A 17853-nucleotide genomic window follows, 5' to 3' on the forward strand; every position below is an offset into this window, starting at 1 on the left:
GTATCTTCTCATGTCGTAATCATAAGCCTGACCTCCCTGGAAAGCTTTTTGGGGGAGGCTCTAGGCCACCCAAGACAAAGGTCTTCAGTCTCTTAGGGGTAGGACTGGGCAGAAAGATGGTCCGTGCTGGGAGATTTAAGTGACAGATTGTAAATCTTTCAACAAAACACATACGCTTTGTTTACTGAGCCCAAGGTAAAAATTATTTTCAAGAGAATAAAGGCAGAAAATCTCTACCAGCTACCCTGTCCAGAGCATTAAAATGTATTAATTCAGCATTCATTTATTTTTCTTTGTCCTGTCATCCTGCTGTAAAATATATCTGTAGTTGGCGTGTGCAAATGGAGGCTCGGATGCTTTGTAGCTAGAATATTTTAGGAAACTTCAGGCACCACAATGTTAAGGCACAAGACTGCGAGCAAAAACTTGCTGAGTGGCTCCACCAGGGAGTGATTAATGGGCTTTACCTTTCCTGGTGGCACCAGAATAGCACGGGCTCCTCACGCCAGCAGGGACCGATTCCCTACCACAACGAGCACAGAACGTTGCTGCCCAGCGTTGGGTCTGCACTCCCAAACCATCCAGGGGGCGAGTGAGAGATCCTCATTTGCTCAGCCTGCCTGTCATCCTCATCATTTCACTGGGCTCCAGGCTGGATGAAACATTTAAGGGACTGGGCTGTACTGGTGTGATTCATCAGCTCTCACTGGATGCTCCAGAGGCAGCCCCTCCATGTCCATGGGGTCAGAATGGCAGCATCCAGGCTGACTCCATGTGCTTCAGCAGCATTTCTAAGAGATACCTAAATTTTTCCATGAGGAAAACTGAGCTGGCCAAATTCTAATCTCACTTGCACTAATAAAAATTTAAAGTAACTCCTCTTCAGGTCATTCTGACTTTACGTTGGTAAAACTGAGATAAGGCTTTATGATCAAGCAAGGCAGTTAAATTGTGTGAGTTAGAAAATGCTAAAGATGCCAAATGTGTATTATCACACACAGTAGAAGTTGTAGAAAGTTTAAACCACACCGAATTTATAATAGTGCAATTTGCACTGCTACAGCAAGGATCCCACAGGCATTTCAGTTATAAACTTTTCTGTGTAAACATCTTTCTGTAACTAAATAAATAGAGTCCTAATCTACGGCACAGAGACCCTCAACTAAGGCCTTTTTAGAACAGTATTTATTTATAGACCCTTGGGAGAACAAAGATTTCAGTTAGCTTGGACAGTTGACTACAAGTGGGGAAAAGCCCTGAAGAAAGTCTTTCCAAGTTTTATGATTTCAGTATCACCATATTTGTACACCATAAATCAAGATGAAAGCTTGCTAAAAAAGCAAAAATCCATTTCAATTTAAAACCAAATGAGGACAAGATATTTTTAAAAAGGCGGCATTTTTCCTTGGAGGGGATTTTCCAAAAAAAATCAGCTTTGGGAGAATTACTGCGGTTTGCCAACTGTCCGCTCCTGTAGCGTGTGCATTTTGTCTGCCAGTAGAGCTGGTGAAAAACTTTGGGTGGTAAAAATCAAAACCAGAGCTCACACTGGGTGCTTTTCCCTGGGCTGTACCAACATCAGTGAAACTTTAATTGGAAAGTTTTCTTGTTTCAACTTCTTGCTCAAAGAAATGAAGTCTCCAGCCCGGATGTCCTGGTCTCTGCTGCCCCAGTGGCAGAATCAGTCCAAGAAAAGCGATGGAGAAATCCTCCCCTTCCCCTGACCGGTTCCTCCTCTGCCTGGTTTGACGCAGGATCTGTGCTTTGTCCATTCTGCCCTTAATACCCTTAATCTCTGGGCTGTGTCTATTCTGGATTCATAGGAGGAGATTATCTGTTATAAAAGTATTCTGATGGAAAATTTCTGACAGGTTCTGGACTCTTTTTGCATTAAAGCCAGAGGCAGAAATTTGCAGTTTTGTTTTTCATGAATACTGAGGCATGACTTAAAAAAAAAAAAAAAAAAAAAAAAAAAAAAAGAGTTTTCATCAAAAGTTTGGACCAATAGGATTCAACTTAATGGCTGGACAAGCCCAGAGAAATCAGGCGAGAACTGACAGTAGCAAATTTATTTAGAGATTCAAAAGAAGATTCCTGCATCCTTTATACAATGTTGGGACACGAAGAATGTTAACTTCAAAAACTTGAATGTGAAGGTAAACTTGAGGAAATACAGATCTGCTCCCTGAACATCAAGGCTGAGTTTTTATGTCTTGCACAGATGAGTTTAAACACTGGTGTTTTAAGTTTCATCACCTTATGTACTCATATTAGACTGCTGCCTGTCCGGGTACAGAAAGAAGAGACAATTTCTCTATGAAGGCTTATACCCACCGGTCTATACAGACTTTTAATGAGTAATTCATTTGGGAAGAGAAACCAAAAACTATTGTCCGAGTTCACTTTAACCAGCTAAACATTTTTTAATAGACCTAATAGAGCACAGCGATATCACAGGAACTAAATAAAAGTTTCTCCCAATTTGTTCCTAAAAGCCGATGCTAATGGCTGCTCACAGGAGGAGACCCTGGATCTGACCCTTGTCTTTCCATCACTGATTTAAGAGCAATCGAAACATTCTCAAGTGTTTGGGAAGGGTGCAATATTAGGACAAAGCTGGAAGGGTACAGGAGTGAGGCAATACTACAACTAACCTGAATTTTAGCCTTCCCTCTAACACTAAGGACTGATTAGCAAGTATTTTCCTACAGCTTCTTTTTATAGTTTACACTAGAAATTGTCAGCCTTGTTTTTATGCTCCGTTATGCTGAATGATGGGGAGAAAGGAGAGTTTGCCAGAGAAAAAGGATAGTAAAAGCAGGGAAAATGAGCTCGATACTTCCAGCTACAGTAAAAGCATCTCAGCTTTAGTGTTGTCCTCTTGTGAGGTTTTACATGCTGCCTTAAATTATGATACATTAGCCTTGGGAGAAAATACTAAAAAGCATTCATGTACGACACAGAATATCCCAGACAGCTAAAGAATGAAATATGGAGCCTTTATTCTTTACAACCCAAGTCTCCCCTTTACTAAGTATAAACATTTACTGCATTAAAACGTATAGGCTTAAATACAAATTTTCCAAAGGATTTTTTCCCATTGTTAAGTATTTTATACCCACAATAATACAATGTAATGGCTGAAGTGAAGATGAGGTGGCAGTGCTCATTGTGTGAAAGATGAGTAATAAAATCATCAGCGTACAAATGATTTTTTAATTAGGTTTTAATCTGTGTATTTAGAGAAGTTATTTCTGTGTGAATTCCACACTGATAATTTTTATCTTGGTGCCACAGCTGCAGTCACTAATGGCAGATGCCATGGACACCCTTGAAGGAAGAAGAAGTGATAAAGGACGTGTGTGGAATAAAATTCAGAAGGTAAAAACCTGCAGCAAAGGGTAGGAGAGTATATTGTTCCTTGGGGAGTAAATGTCCACCTGAGTCATATCTGTTCAAAAGGTAGAAAAGAAAGTAGGTGCCGTTTGTGTGCCTTGAACTCTGTTAGTGCTCAGGCACCAGCCACAAATCACAGATTTATTAAATACATATTTATTATTTGCTTTAGCCCCTACGGTTGATCTTTGTCCATGTTAATAGCCTCATGTGGTTATCTAATGCAAAAAACCAAACCAACAAACAAAAAAAACCCCAAACAACTGAATAGCTTATTTTTAGCTGATAATTCTCTTCTGCCTTTGTCATATGGGGTACTGTGCTAATTGGGCTGGGGGGCGAGTCGTTAGGGAATAAAATTCAGCCCAACAAATTAGGTTCCTTAGTGGAGCTCAGATGAGGCTTTGGTGACGCGAGAGGCGAGAGACATGTAAATGCCTTTCTGGAGTCTCTGCACAGCAACCGGTCAATTTAATTCTTAAAGGATTTGTGAAATGCCGGGAGTTTCACGTTGGTTCTCTGTACAGAGGAATCTGACCCCACGTAATGAATAATAGGTCAGGCTGGGATGTAACAGGAGCATCTTACATTTTTACGAAGTCTTTCAAAGGAGAGCAAATCACAGCTCTGGGCATTCAACACCACTGACGTCCAGCCACTTCCCAGGAAAAGGCTAGTGACACATCACCAGGAAGGGAAGATATCGCCAACGGTTGAGAGCATCGGTCTGACCCCATGTCTTAGGGCTCCCTCAGATCCCAGACGGATGCGTGCTCGCCCTGGGTTGCAACTGGAGAACAAAGGGTTTGAATTTCTGCACCAGTGGGCCTTGGAATTGTTGTTCTGAGATTTAGGCTTTACAGAGAGATCTCAGGGAAGATACTGAAAAACCAAACCCTGGCTGCACCGAGCCAGCGTAACCGGGATGAGCAAACAGGACAGAGACGTCTGACACAAACCACAGGGGTGGAGGGTCAAGGTATTTTCAGAGTCCACGTTTCCGAGTGATTTGAATTAAACTCTCAGAAGGTGTCTCCTCTGAGAGAAAGCCTGTGTGGGTGTATTGCCTCAGTTAGCTGTCAGATCAGTGGCTCATAATAAACTTTTCCAAGTACAGAACCTTTTCAGAAAGTAACCAAAACCTAAATGCCCCAAATTATAGACAGACTCTTTCAAACGCTCGTGAAGCAAAACAAAAGATAAATATTCATTCTGCTTTTACATCGCAGCAGGATAGCCTCTAAATCTCTCACACCTACCTACAGATCGCATGAGAATCTTTTGCGACACAAACGCTACATATGATATGCAGTTATATATATATTTATACAATTACGTACGTATTTCCTGCCAAATATAATAACCATTGCTAGCAAGATGAATGCAAAGAGTCAGTGATATATTCACAGATAGCCTATTCCCTGTAATTCTCCAGCACTTATCCTTCCCTTTTTCAGACAACAGACTTAAATATCAGTTTTCCAAAGTTTTTCCAAAAGTCAGGATTTTAATCCACAGTGAGGTATTTGAATATTTAGCCTGATTTTCACAACTCTGAATGAACTCAGTTCAGAGGCTGTTGAGAAAGGATCGGGGCTGAAAGTTAGACCAAGTACACAGACATCTAGATATTCATTAAAGGCTCGTTAAAAGTTTTTGACGGTACCAAAAAGATCCCCACATATTTCAACAGACACTGGCTAATATTTCATTGTAAATTCAGTAAAACACAGTATTTTCTTTCAGTATATTCATATGTATGTATACACCTGCTTTATATTTCTCTGGATACTTTTACTTTCAGTATAAACTTAATGGAAATCAGGCTAACATTTAAAAATGGACTGGTATCCCATATTATGCCACACAAATCTGTGCATAATTCAATATTGGCGAACAAAATTTACTGAATCCAGGAAAATCTGCTCTCTGCCATTTTAAAATTTGTCACTTCAAAATTTGTTTGCATTCTGAACATAGTTTCACATTTCAGTTTTTCACAACTCAATTTGATTTGAGGCACATAATTCCAAGCGGAACTCACTGTTTATTTCATAATACGAAAATATTTTTCTATATTATATCAGAACAAAGAAATGAAAAACATCATCAAATATTTCTTTGCTACTTTACTTTTTTTCCAAAGTTTGATTTCAGCACATAGTCAGTGCGTTCTTAGAAAAAAAAAATCTCTTTTAATAGAGGAGACAGGAAAACACTCAGGGAGCTTGGGTTTTTTTTTTTTTGTTGGTTTGTTTGGTTTGTGTTGTGTTTTTTTAAAATCAGCTCTAATTAAGAATGTTACGCTAGGTTAAAGAACTCTAATACATTACTAAGGAGGAGGATTAAATCTGATGATTAAAAATTGATGTGGTGTGGATTACTGCATGTCACTTGTGCTAGAACCATTTCGAAAAGTTCAGTTCGTTCGCTCATTGTACCATCGCTGGTTGTAGGAGCCTACAAAGAACCTTCACACGGATCTAGTTACAAGGTAGTTATTTGTATTTTTGCTATTGAATTCATTTACATATATTGGAAAGCAAAAAGGAACATAAAGGAGTTTATACAACCAGCTATAAATGTCAGACTCCGGAAAGCTGACAGCTACGCTACCACCAATGAAGTTCAGCTTTTGCAATAGAAACAGCTGTTGCACCTAATGAAAGCACTCAAAATTTTTCTCTAATGCAGCGGAATTATAGCAGTGCTGATTTTCCAAATGGTTAAAGGGTCTGTCAGAATTGCCATTACAAACCACCGTTTTCAGAGTTTTATATACCAGAGTCAGCCATAAAAAATTCATTCAGGCTGAAACCTAACATAGGAGGGCACAAAGCCTGACACCCAAACACTTTTCCTTTTGTCACAGTGGAGGGCTCATCGAATTAGTCTGAAATTAATCTGGGCGATTTTGAATTTACAGGACTGACAAAGAAGTAATATATGAGTAGCTTCGAGTGTTTTGGGTGCTGCGCTGCTCATCCAATTCACTTACAAATTTATGTTTTTAAGGGAACTAATTCATCAAATGGGCTAATTATTTTTGGAAGCTTTAAATACAAAGGAATGAAAAATGACCTCGTAATTAGCTAGAGAAAAGAGAACATCACTGCAAGGAAGATGCCTTTCTCGGTCTCACCAGGCTACAGATTCTCCAGCCACCAGGAGACCTGACCCAGGAGAGCCCAGATTACCTTGGGAGATTAAGAAACATCCTCCTACAGAGGCTTTACCCACGTACTAGGTACCCCTAAAGAATGCTTCGGAGGCAGGAAGAAAGGGTTGGGTCAGTCTCACAAAATCCCCATTCTGCAGGGTTTTACTGACACTTTTCCTTGCAGTCCCCTGGATAAAATGTGAGCTTTGTATCAGCAATTCAGGAAAACAGACACCCTGGTCTAAGACCTTTCAAGCAATTAACGGAGGGACTGAGTCCCAGTATACTTCAGGACCATGGGCACTCCAAAAATAATTTTTACTGCCTTCCTTCTTTTTATAGTTGTCAGAAATTCCCAAACTGAACTTGCTGGTGGCCAGGCTGCTGGGCTTACAGAGGATTCAAGGCACCATACCAGGGCTTCGGAATATTTTTTTTTAGTTACTGGCTCTGTCCAAATTGTGTTATAGGTTGAGTGACGAAGGTACGTAAATATCACACCATCAGCATGTCATGAGAACAGACTTCTCTGAAGCCCCCCCTTATGAATGGGAATCCCCCCTAAAGTAGTCAATAGGAAACGCTACGGGAAAAAGCATCAAACCTCCTCTTTTAAAGAGGCTTAAGTCTTCACCGGTGAACAGAGGTAGAAATGTATTTTTGCTTGCTGGATTTTAAAGTGTAAATTCGCTTCTTAATTCAAATTAGTATTTTAACAAGACTGACTTAGCCCAGTGGTTTGAGCAATGGCCTCTGATGCACAAAGCTCAGCAGGAACGAACAGGAAACTTCCAAGACTGAGGGGGACTAACCTGGTAATTTGACTCAGTCCCACAAGACTCCATCCAACCACTGAGTCTTAAGCAAGTGAAGATACTACCATAGTAGCCAGGTCTGGCCACTCTTGACTGGTTTCTTTGCTGACAGCGTTACATGTGACGTAAGTGACATCTGCTGTGAACATGAATGCTGGGATGAGGAGTAAAACTTGGTCCTTAGTATAACTCAAGGAACCTGGTCTCTGCATGGCCATTGCAGGATTCCAGAGCAGCTACAGACAGGGAGAGGGGTTTAGAGTATCTCAGATACATAAAACAGCAGGAAGGTTCCTCCTTTCCTCTCTAGAGCCCTTGTTTCTCTGCAGTCTTGTAAGAGAAAAAATAAAAAGAGATTACTTTCCTATCTCATAAGAATAAATTCATTAATAAAGCCCCACAATATTGTTACAGTGAGAGGCATTTCATTAAATAAATAGATACTTTAAAGCCTATCAACCAGAAACTTTTGACATCCAAAGAGAGGAGAGCCAAATAAGCGCAAGTGCCAGTACAGCTCTGCTTCCCCTGTGAAGATAATAATGTAGTTCTGCTTCTCCGTTTAGCCCCTAGGCTTTCATAGCAGTTTCATAGGATCCTCTTACCATCATTTGAGCAGCCAAAGGATAGACAGGAGTTGGCAAATAAACACTTTCCTACACTTCCACATGTGAGACACTTCATAAAACCTTCACATCTGAGTTTACCTCAAGGGCATCACATACTTTGCAATTTAGATAAGTTATTATGCCCATCATTTGCTGAGCTCAGTGGAATGCCTGTTTCATAAATCTGAAAGCAGAGCAAACATGGATGAGTGAATAAAAGAACAGATGTAACTTACATAAGGATAAGTATATAACAAAAGCTGCACTAATATATGTGAATATGAAATGAAGGAAAATTAGCCTAACGCATTATATAATCTTTTAGCCAGGCACACAGATTTTCAGGAGTTGACCTCTGCTTACTACATCTCTGCCTTCTGCAACGGCAGGGGAACACTCTCTGGTGAGCTGTGCTCTTCCACTGACATTATCTCTTAATTGAAAATCAAGCCATGGAAAAGGGCCATAGACTTGCGAGGTTTCGGTCAGCCCGAGGAGCAAGGAGGGAGATTCATAGTGTGTGGATGGAAAGTGGACGTGTTGCTGAATAGTATTACGCCGGCTCCGACGACAGTTATTTGATGTATATGACTTTGTAACATCTTGTAAAGTCATCCAAGCCGGTGCCACAGCCACCGGGAGCTGCGCTGGCTCTCAAAGCGTGCAGCCTTCAAAAGTTGATGCGTTTCGGTGCACTCTCTTGAGTCAACTTGGCTATTCCTGAAGTAATAGAAGGGAAATGGCTCCTGGTTTGTTCTCACCTTGGGGCTGTGACGCAGCCACGTGTTTCACCAACGCATGGACTCATTGTGTAAAGGGAGTGGGAAGCAAAGGATGGGAAAGGGTAGGAAAAGCACGTTCTCTGGAACAGGAGTGGAAGTCTAACATGTAATATCTAACGTGGAATGAAGTCAGAAAAGTCCAAATCCAAAAGGAAAATAACGTTAGTGGCACCGATTCAGGTAGAATGAGAGTGAAGGAAAAGAAGAGCAGAGCAACCAGGTAGCAACGGAAAAATTTTTGTTAGAGTTGACCGACGATTGGCTTCATGGTAAGATTAGAGAAAGCGTATTAAGACATTCTGGAAAGGATTAACTCAGTATCAGCAACAGCCTTAAGAGGGACAAGAAGAAACTACGGCAGAGGTTTCTAACCTGGCATTGAATGAATCTTTCAGATCAGGTAGAGGAAGTTAGGAGAGTGCATGAGCAGAAAACGAGCACTGGCCCACTGACTCCGAGGTGGTACAAAAGAAATGTAGACAACCGAAGAGTCCCATTAATAAATTCAGCCCCACTGTAAGGACAGTAAAAGTGTGACAGCATTCTCAGAGCTCTTTGTGCGAGAGAGAGGTGACAATGGGATTTCAGAAGTTATCAATACTCCTAGTCCCTAAAATCAATTCCTGCCCTTGTGAGCCTCTGGCTCTTTGTGTTTCACACACGAGAAGAAAAGATGCCCCAGCAAGATGCCTACATGGCCCTCGGCTACACTGGAAGTAGCAATTGCACCCTGCCTTTTTCCCACCCTCCAGACACCAGCATCTAATATAAAGCTGAGCTATTTAGTGACCACACACTAAACAGCTGTACCTCCCGAGCACAGCCAGACCAGCGTTGCAATATAAAAAACAGAGGCCGTGACTCTAAGAAACAGCGAGCTTTTGGGTACACAAGGTTTTATTCAAGTCTGAAGCAGATGCGGGAAGTTTCTAGTTTGCTGTTCCGCACCAGAAGGAAAGTTCCTGTACGTAAAAGCATGGTTTTTTCCAGCTAAATCAGTTGGTCTAATAACAGGCATGATCTATACCCATCATTCTTAGACCATCAGAGCTGCAACGAAACACTGCTAATGCTATTGGGAAAGAGTATTTTGTTATGAGAACAGCTTTGGTCTATTCCACCAAGCTATAAGGTGCGATAAGTCACTGGAATAATTTTAAATAACAGCAAATCTAGCAACTGAGCAGTAAATGTCCTAAACATTGGAATAATGTAGCTGCTTGTGGCTGCCTGGCAGTTAAATCACGGGCAATTCTGGGCATTAACAATCCCTGCGTAAGGATTTAGATAAATATTTCGCCAGCCCTTTCTAATCAAGCTGTCAGTTATGAATGAGCAGGCTGCTTACCTGCTGCCCTCTACCAGAGAAGGTCTCCAGCCCTATAAACACTTGCTACCAGGTATTGTTGCTGCTGTGAAAAATAGCACGAGTCAAGAAGACTGCTCACAGTAAACACTGATTTCAGGAGAGCCGATAAAGTACAAACGGACCATCTGAATTGTGAAGTAGTTAGTAAATGTAATTCATCGCCAGCATCAATATGATTTTTTTTATTCAGTTCCTCATCAGCAGTTAATACTCTTTCCTCCATCTGCTTTTAGCATTGGAGCTCTGCTAGCGTGCTAAGAACCTGCTGGCGAACACTGGTTTTCCGTGTTTCACTGAACTCATTCCTTTACGATGGAAACGCACAACGGCGCTGTCTGTCAGACTTTTTCCTCTAAAGACGGTCGGTGTGTACAAACGAGGCATGTGAGAACACAGAGATGGAGCATGAGGGACAACATATTTATGTTTGGCATGGGCGTCAGAAGCTATGAACGTCTCTAGAAGCAGGTCCAAGGCAGGAATTGCGCAGTCAGTTGGGTTCCATCCCCAAGCAAATGCAGGGAAATGACTTTGGCATGCCCGTGGCCCTTCAGATCATGAGCTACCGTGCAACCCGCTCCCTTCCCAAAGCGGCCAGCGCCACTCCAACGCACTTCACTTAACACATAAACAGTAAAACCATGATTATTTTCCCCCCCCCCCAGATACTGAGCAACCTTTGTTGTGACAGACCTTAATGGAAGGTACACATTGGGGTTTCGTTTTTATCAAAATATCAGTAGCTTTTCTCAAGCATGTGTTCAGCTTTTCCTCCCTACTCTATGCAGCCATCCCCGCTTACTCAAAGGCCCTTCAAGTGCTGTTCCTTTGGTTATATTCAATCCAAAAAGTGCTTCAGCAAGTAGCTCTGGGAGACAAAGGAAAACGTTGAGAGGCACTTCATGTTTAAAGGCAGCTCATTTACCTCCTGTTACTAATAGCTCCCAAGTAATAAAAATAGATTCCGTACGCTAGAAAATCCTTTTAGCCATTACATGTTATTTATAGCTCCTGCAAATATTTTCAAAAGCACCTGTTTCTTATTTGAGACCAATTCCCCCCATTTGTATTGGGATTTAGGAAGTTTGACTTTTTAGGCATTATAGAGAACGTATACACATGGATCCATGAGACCCACATACTTTTACAGTTTTCCAGTTTACAGAGTCTGCTTGCTGCTTATCCATCTACATTTTTTTTTCCTACACAAAGTTATTTTCCTACCTGAGTTTTTCCTTATGGAATCCTGGCTCTTTCTCATTTCATTCTGAGCTCTTTAGCAGGTACTATAACTTATATTTTGTATTTCTACTCAGATTCACGCAGATCTTTTTAAAAAGGCGTGTGCTTTCAAGTTAATTTGTGAGGAGAATAGCTCCCCCAGTTTTGGATAAGCCACGAAGCTTCCTTTGGACCGTCAGTAAGGCATCAAACATGGACATCTGTTCCTTGGAACGGCCCCCTTGCAGCAAAGGTTGACAAGTTTCATGACATCTGTGGCCCATCAGGACTTGGACAAAACCACGCTGAATGATGGATAGTATCGCAGTGTTCCCTCATCGTAGCTGGTACATATCACATAATTAGGAACCGTATGTGGGATGTCTTATCCTGATGAGTGCATAGGAAGGGCAAAGAATATGCTTGTATTGTGCTATTTCAGGGCAAAACCAGACGCATCCAGGCAAGTTCAGAAGTGACTGGTAGGGCATTGCTAGAAATGCAGTACGTGCTTCAGAGAAGAAGATGTGAGCTTCCCATAAAGCCCTGCTTTGAGGAGGAGGTTGGTCTCAATGACCTCCAGAGGTCCCTCACACCAAAATCGTTCAGTGATTGTAATTCAGCTGCAGCCAGCAAGTGCTACTTATATATCCCTCCCTGCTGCCAGCGAATCCATCAGGATGGCATCCGAGAGCAGGACTCAGTGCTCACAGCAGCGACTCTCTCCCCTTTATCCATCACTGGACAACATGCACAAAAGGGCAGGGTTAGAAATATTTTTATATGCACCGAGCAAGGCCCGTGGCATTCCTTATCTTTGTGTGGATCCATGTCATGTCACTTCAAAAACTCCTGTAGGTCTAAAGCAAATCCTAAGCCAAAGGGAAACCATATGTTTAGACTGAACATTAGGAAAGAATTTTTCACAGAAAGAGTGGTCGGGCATTGGAATAGGCTGCCCAGGGAGGTGGTTGAGTCACCATCCCTGGATGTGTTTAAGAGACGTTTAGATGTGGTGTTGGGGGATATGATATAGGTAAGAACTTTGTAGTGTAGGGTAGATGGTTGGACTCGATGATCCCAAGGGTCTCTTCCAACCTGGATGATTCTATGATTCTATATTCTGCCTCACCTGATGAGACCCTCTGCAGTCCATCCCTCCAGCCAACCCTGTTACCTCGTTGTTACCCAAAGAGCTCCGTGTTTTCATTGCGGACATAAACTGTATTAGATGAGTGTCCCAAAAAGAACGGGTATTTACAGATTCTGCCCAACCTTAGAGAACAATGTAAAACCATTTCAATTAAGAACGAGCTGATCGTCTCGGTATCCACATGGACCACAGATCATTTTCTTCTCCCAGCAAAGTCAGAACCGGAATTCAGAGCAGACTAATTGACTTACAGTCCATCCAGGTACTTCTGGTGTGCTAATTATGCTTTTCATCTTCTCACTCCAAGTCAGGATAAAAACGCCTCGACGTGTGGCACTGAGGAAAGGCGCACACAACCTCACCCATTCAGCTGATTGTCCCCAAGAAAAAAAGAACAGAAATACTCCTGAGAGTGTTGATGCTGCAGCTCTGTGCTGGTACCTCAGCAACACAGCAAAGGCTGTGCCATCTAGGGCACACACGAAGGTTTTGTCTGTTCCATTCATCTCTCTGGCTTAAAAAAATAGCGTCATTTCCTTCATGTGGGCCAAAGAAGTTTGCTTTTCTTGTTTTTCATTCAGCCACGAGCCTAGAGGTTTCTCTCTCCTAATCGAATTCCCCTAAGCCTTAGGCATCAGGCCCAGCATTAGCCCATTGCTTTGATCCCCCAGGTACCTCCGTGGGCTCATGGGCATAAAACTGAAGGCAGACAATTGAAATACCAACACTACATAGCTCTACTACTGTAGAAGCCCACATGTTTTCTAAGTGTTAAAACCCTTGGTTTTTGTTCTGCCTCTCCCCAAACTGACAATTTCCACCATCGGTATCTTCCACAAGATATTATGAATGCAAGAATTTGAAACACAGAGGAGAGTTTTGGGGCCATTCCAAATAAATGCAATATTAAAGTAAAAAGCGCAAAATAAACCCTACTGAGTAGAGTTCATTTACTGAGTACCTGGTTCCATTTTCAAATTTCTGTCCACAGACCACTGCGCTTCTCTGCTTAGCTGGACCCCAAAGCACCTAGAGGTACCACAGGGATGTGCTGTGGACCGAGCATGGAATTTGCTTTAAAGGCACCTTTTGTTTCTATTTCTTCCCTCTTCCCATTCAATCTTCATTCTGTCCATTCCCTTTTTTGCCTGCTTCCTCCGGCTGAGTACAGGGGCCAGGCTAAAGACAGAGAGAAAAATCCAGGGAAAGAAACAGGGTCAGGAGCAGCCTGAAATCGAGAGCTAACGAGGAAGAAACAGGAGGAACTTGAACAGATGAGCAGTCGTGCACCGAGGAGCCTCTAGCTGGGCCAGGGCTGGCGACATTGATCCAAAGTAGAAATGCTGCCACTTCGCCACTGGGAGTAACTGGGACGGGGGGAAAATACTCAGGAAATCTTGAAAGTGAGATGTCATAGCAGCGGAGGATTAAAAATAGGTTGAAGTCCAATTTGTCTTTGTAAGTTCTCAGGTCACCAGGCATTTGAGAAAAAAGACCGTAAAGACACTATATACCTGGGTAGAGGGGAGAAGAGTGGCTTCATGCGTTCAGGAGAGTATCTAAGGGACTTTCACTCCAAGGATATCAAACAGCGAGTTCAGCTACAGAGATCTGAGCATGGCTCCTGTAGAGCGGATGCGATGCTGCCACCCAGCTCCCCAGCACAGTTGGTGGCACAGGGGGACACTACGTGGATCAGGGCATTAGAGGTGGGGAAACACAATCCAAATAGTGCAAAGGACTGACACGACGATATTGATCTCTGCACGGGTTGGGATCGGACCCGAAATGAGCCTCCTGTGAACCACTGGCAATACCAGTTGTGAATGCTCCACTGTGAACCAGTCCTGCAGAGCTCTTAATTGGGCTTCAGTGGCTGCAGCGTTTGGCTATTTAACCTGGGATTCGGTCTCATCGTCACCCTGTGGCCAGTTACTGCTCTGCTTGGGAATAAGTCACAAGTCTTTCCCAAAATCCGCATTCCTGCAACAGCTGGGGCTCTGACACGAGTCACTACAAACTATGTCCTTCTACCTACTCCCATCCACACGGGTTCCTATTTCAACAGTTATTGAGGGGTGGGGGGGAAGAAAAAGAGCAGAAAAAAAAAAAAGAAAGTGAAGCTATTGGTTTGAAAAATTTGCATTTCCCAATGAGAGCCCCGAAGGTGGCTCACCGCAGCCAGACAGCAGAGGAACGGGCGCAGGGAGGTTTTAAATCAAGGCAAAAAGGCAGAACATAATGCTTCCAATTTACTTTCTTAAAATGAAACGTGCAAGCTAAAAAGCCATGAATAAGCACTACTGAACACCGCAGCCACCGAAAAGAGATTTTTAAGCCATTGCTGCCTTCCCCCCCCCCCGCCCTTAATCTTGTCAAGAGACTGTATTTTCATTGTGTTCATATGGTAATTTAAATCATGCTAGGGCTCAGAGCATACAGTGTAATTGTAAGTCAGCGAGGGTTTGAATGCCATCACTGCTGTGCAAATAACATCATCAGCTCATCAGCTGTGTCAGTAACATTGCAATTATGTAAGCAACTATTATTTCCACCCCTGATATGCCATATTAGAACTTATTTTGGGGGCTGGAGATGACAGGTATTCTATAAATATGAAAAGCACACAACGGCAGCCGAGCAGTGGTTTGAGATAGGAACATCGTTCCACCGGGGCTTTCTGGTGGCATCACTGCCCGTGCAGGAACTCCTGGATGGTCCTAAAGCAGCTGCTGTAAAAATTGTTGCTTTCCTGGAGCTTCCTTGGCCCTCACCCCACACCCTACCCATCACCCAGAACCCATTTCCCTTCTTCTTCCCACACTTTGTGCCCACCCAAACACAAGCACTACCCCCAAAATAGCAAAGATTACTTTTAACCGCAGAAGAAAGTTAAGTAGGCAATTTAATTTGGTCCGTTGCAGAAGAGTCTTGGGGGTTTGGTGGTTGTTTTTAATATGGCTAAGCCCCTGGACTGGAGCTTGGCACTAAGTGATTAGTTTTTCCTCAGACTTCCTGTGTGCTTTTGGCCAGATCAATGATTTCCTAAGCTTTGATTTCTGCTTCTTAAAGATGAGGCTAGCATAATGATTCCTTTCTCTAATTCCCTGTGTGTTTATATGGTGAGCACGTCAGGGCAGAGCCAGCCTGCGAGGCTGTCTTCAGAGAGCCCCCACCTCCCCGTCCTTCGGTTGTGATGGATCTCTTGGCAACAGAGGAGCAAAAACCCACGAGCAAGTGCCAGCCCATCAAGGTTCACCAGCACAGTAGAAAACTCTTCCACGGCATCGGTGCTACACAAAGCCAGCCCACTGAAAATGTCACCCCTAGAAGCTTTGTGGGGGGGAGGAGGCAGAGCTCCTCTCCCAAAACACCTTCCTTGTGCCCTTGGTCCCCCCGGGGAGGCAGACGTAATTGTCCATAAACTTCTCTTCTTGCCTCGTTTGCTCTCTCTCACACGCGCACACCCCTCACCAACGCAAACCGTGGCCAGAACTCATGGCAGGGCTTCAAGTTCAGGGCTGAGGAGCCCATCACTAACAGCTCAATATATGAATAAATACAATAGGAAGCCACGCTCAGATTAATTCTCAGTCAGCTGTTCTGTGTTGTGCCTAAAGAAGCAACGCTCCACTGAATGCGTGTCAGGATGATAGATTAGGACTTTTTTTTTTTTTTTTTTTAGAAAAAAAAGAAAAGATTTCAGCTTAAAATGCAATCGGAAGATTGATTCTTTAGATCCTCACATTATATAGGGTCTAGGTCTTGAGTATAACTCAGTGTGAAGGGAGATGATTCTCATCTTCACCTTACAGAAACGCTGCATATCGCAAAAGCTGACAAAGGGTATGAATAAAGGTAAGGTATGGGGAGAGAAAGCCATGAAATTACGAATGCCTGGTATTTACAGAATACCTGCACACAGTACTATTCATCTATATTTTCGGTTGTTTTGAAATCACCTCTGCAAGGAAGATGCGTCTACCTGAATGTACTCTTTATTAGAGTAATTACATTTTTATTTTGGGGGGACACCGAGGTCATCTATTCTTTTACTGTATTCTCTAGTGTATTATATTCATGGGAAAACATATTTATTCAGAACTTCATTTTGATTTAATAGAAAAATGGTTCTTGCCACAGCAATGTGGAATACTCATTTTTCTCCATGTGTTGATTTTTGGCATATAAATGCCAGAAGCCTCTGTTCTCTTTCCTTATCAAGAAAAACGTGCCTGAGATTAATTTCCTCATCATCCCTTCCTTTTAAAGTGGCTGTTTTTCAATGCCATTTAAAGACAGAGTTGTGATAAATTCCTGTTTTCAATGTACAAATTTCAATGAAAGAGTCTATTCCATAGCAGTAAAGTAATTGAATCCAAATGGAAAGGGGCAAAAAAAAAAAAAATAAGTTATGAAATCAGGTACCGCTACTCCAGCCAATTGTATGAGAGAAGCCTTCATGTATTTTTCTTTATAATGACAATTAGTTTTGAAATAAACTAATTACAAAAGTTTTAAAAGTTTTTATAGAGGGGAAGGGAAATGCTTCTGACACCACTTCTTTATAATTGCAGATTGGACTAATTGAAGACTACTTATACCAAGTAGAAGACAATTACTTAAGGAACAAAAGGCTGAGAACAGCTAGGATGGAAAAAAAGAAAATGAAGAGGATTCAAAGCACACAGCAACAGTAGAGTCCAGGAAATGCAAAACTGTCCCTTACCAGCCCTAAAGGCATGGCCACACAGCGAACAAGAAAATTAACACTGTAGATATTTGATATATAGTTCAACAAAAGCCACCTTTCCACTTAATGAGCCTTCCCCTCGCTATGGGGTATCTTTAGCGAGACTCTCCTGCACTTCATTAGTCTTAACTGGCTGGAATAAACATCTGTGAAAAGCTTATTTTAAATTGTCTTGTTTATTTAAGTTGTAACAGCCAGCCAAAAAGGGGCCTGTATTTTCTGCTCTGAGAATATTCTGCATCCAAACTCTATAAAATCCCGATGTCTTGATTATTGCCCAAGAAGGACTGAAAACAGAGATACCTCCGTCCTTGGCTGAGAAGAATTCAGCCTCACATCGCCTTTTTTCCTATTTAATTCTTTACAAGATGGATATTGGTACAATCTATTGGTGAAAAGTGCCATCCTGCATCTTCCATCTGCAACAAGTTCAAGAAACACTATGAAAACACTTTGAGCAACCTGCTCTAGTGGTGGTGTCCCTGCCCGTGGCGGGGGGGTTGGAACTTGACGATCTTTAAGAGCCCTTCCAACTCTAACCATTCTATGATTCTATGAAAAGAGAAAGAAAATTTCAAAAAGGAGCCCAGCTTTGC

The 17853-nt window shown here is 42.3% G+C and overlaps 1 protein-coding gene across 1 annotated transcript in view; it reads left to right on the forward strand.

Annotated features, from left to right (window-relative positions):
• Window positions 1-17421, forward strand: part of SPATA16 (spermatogenesis associated 16) — an 80926-nt gene extending 63505 nt beyond the window's left edge. Inside the window, exons 9-10 of the mRNA XM_074153705.1 lie at window positions 3298-3381; window positions 17082-17421. Coding sequence (XP_074009806.1) covers window positions 3298-3381; window positions 17082-17204 — 207 coding nt within the window. The 3' untranslated portion in view covers window positions 17205-17421. The remainder of the gene's footprint in view (window positions 1-3297; window positions 3382-17081) is intronic.
• Window positions 17422-17853: the final 432 nt, after the last annotated feature.

Source organism: Numenius arquata, chromosome 9 (assembly GCF_964106895.1).
Source record: "Numenius arquata chromosome 9, bNumArq3.hap1.1, whole genome shotgun sequence".
In the NCBI taxonomy this organism is placed as follows: Eukaryota; Metazoa; Chordata; class Aves; order Charadriiformes; family Scolopacidae; genus Numenius; species Numenius arquata.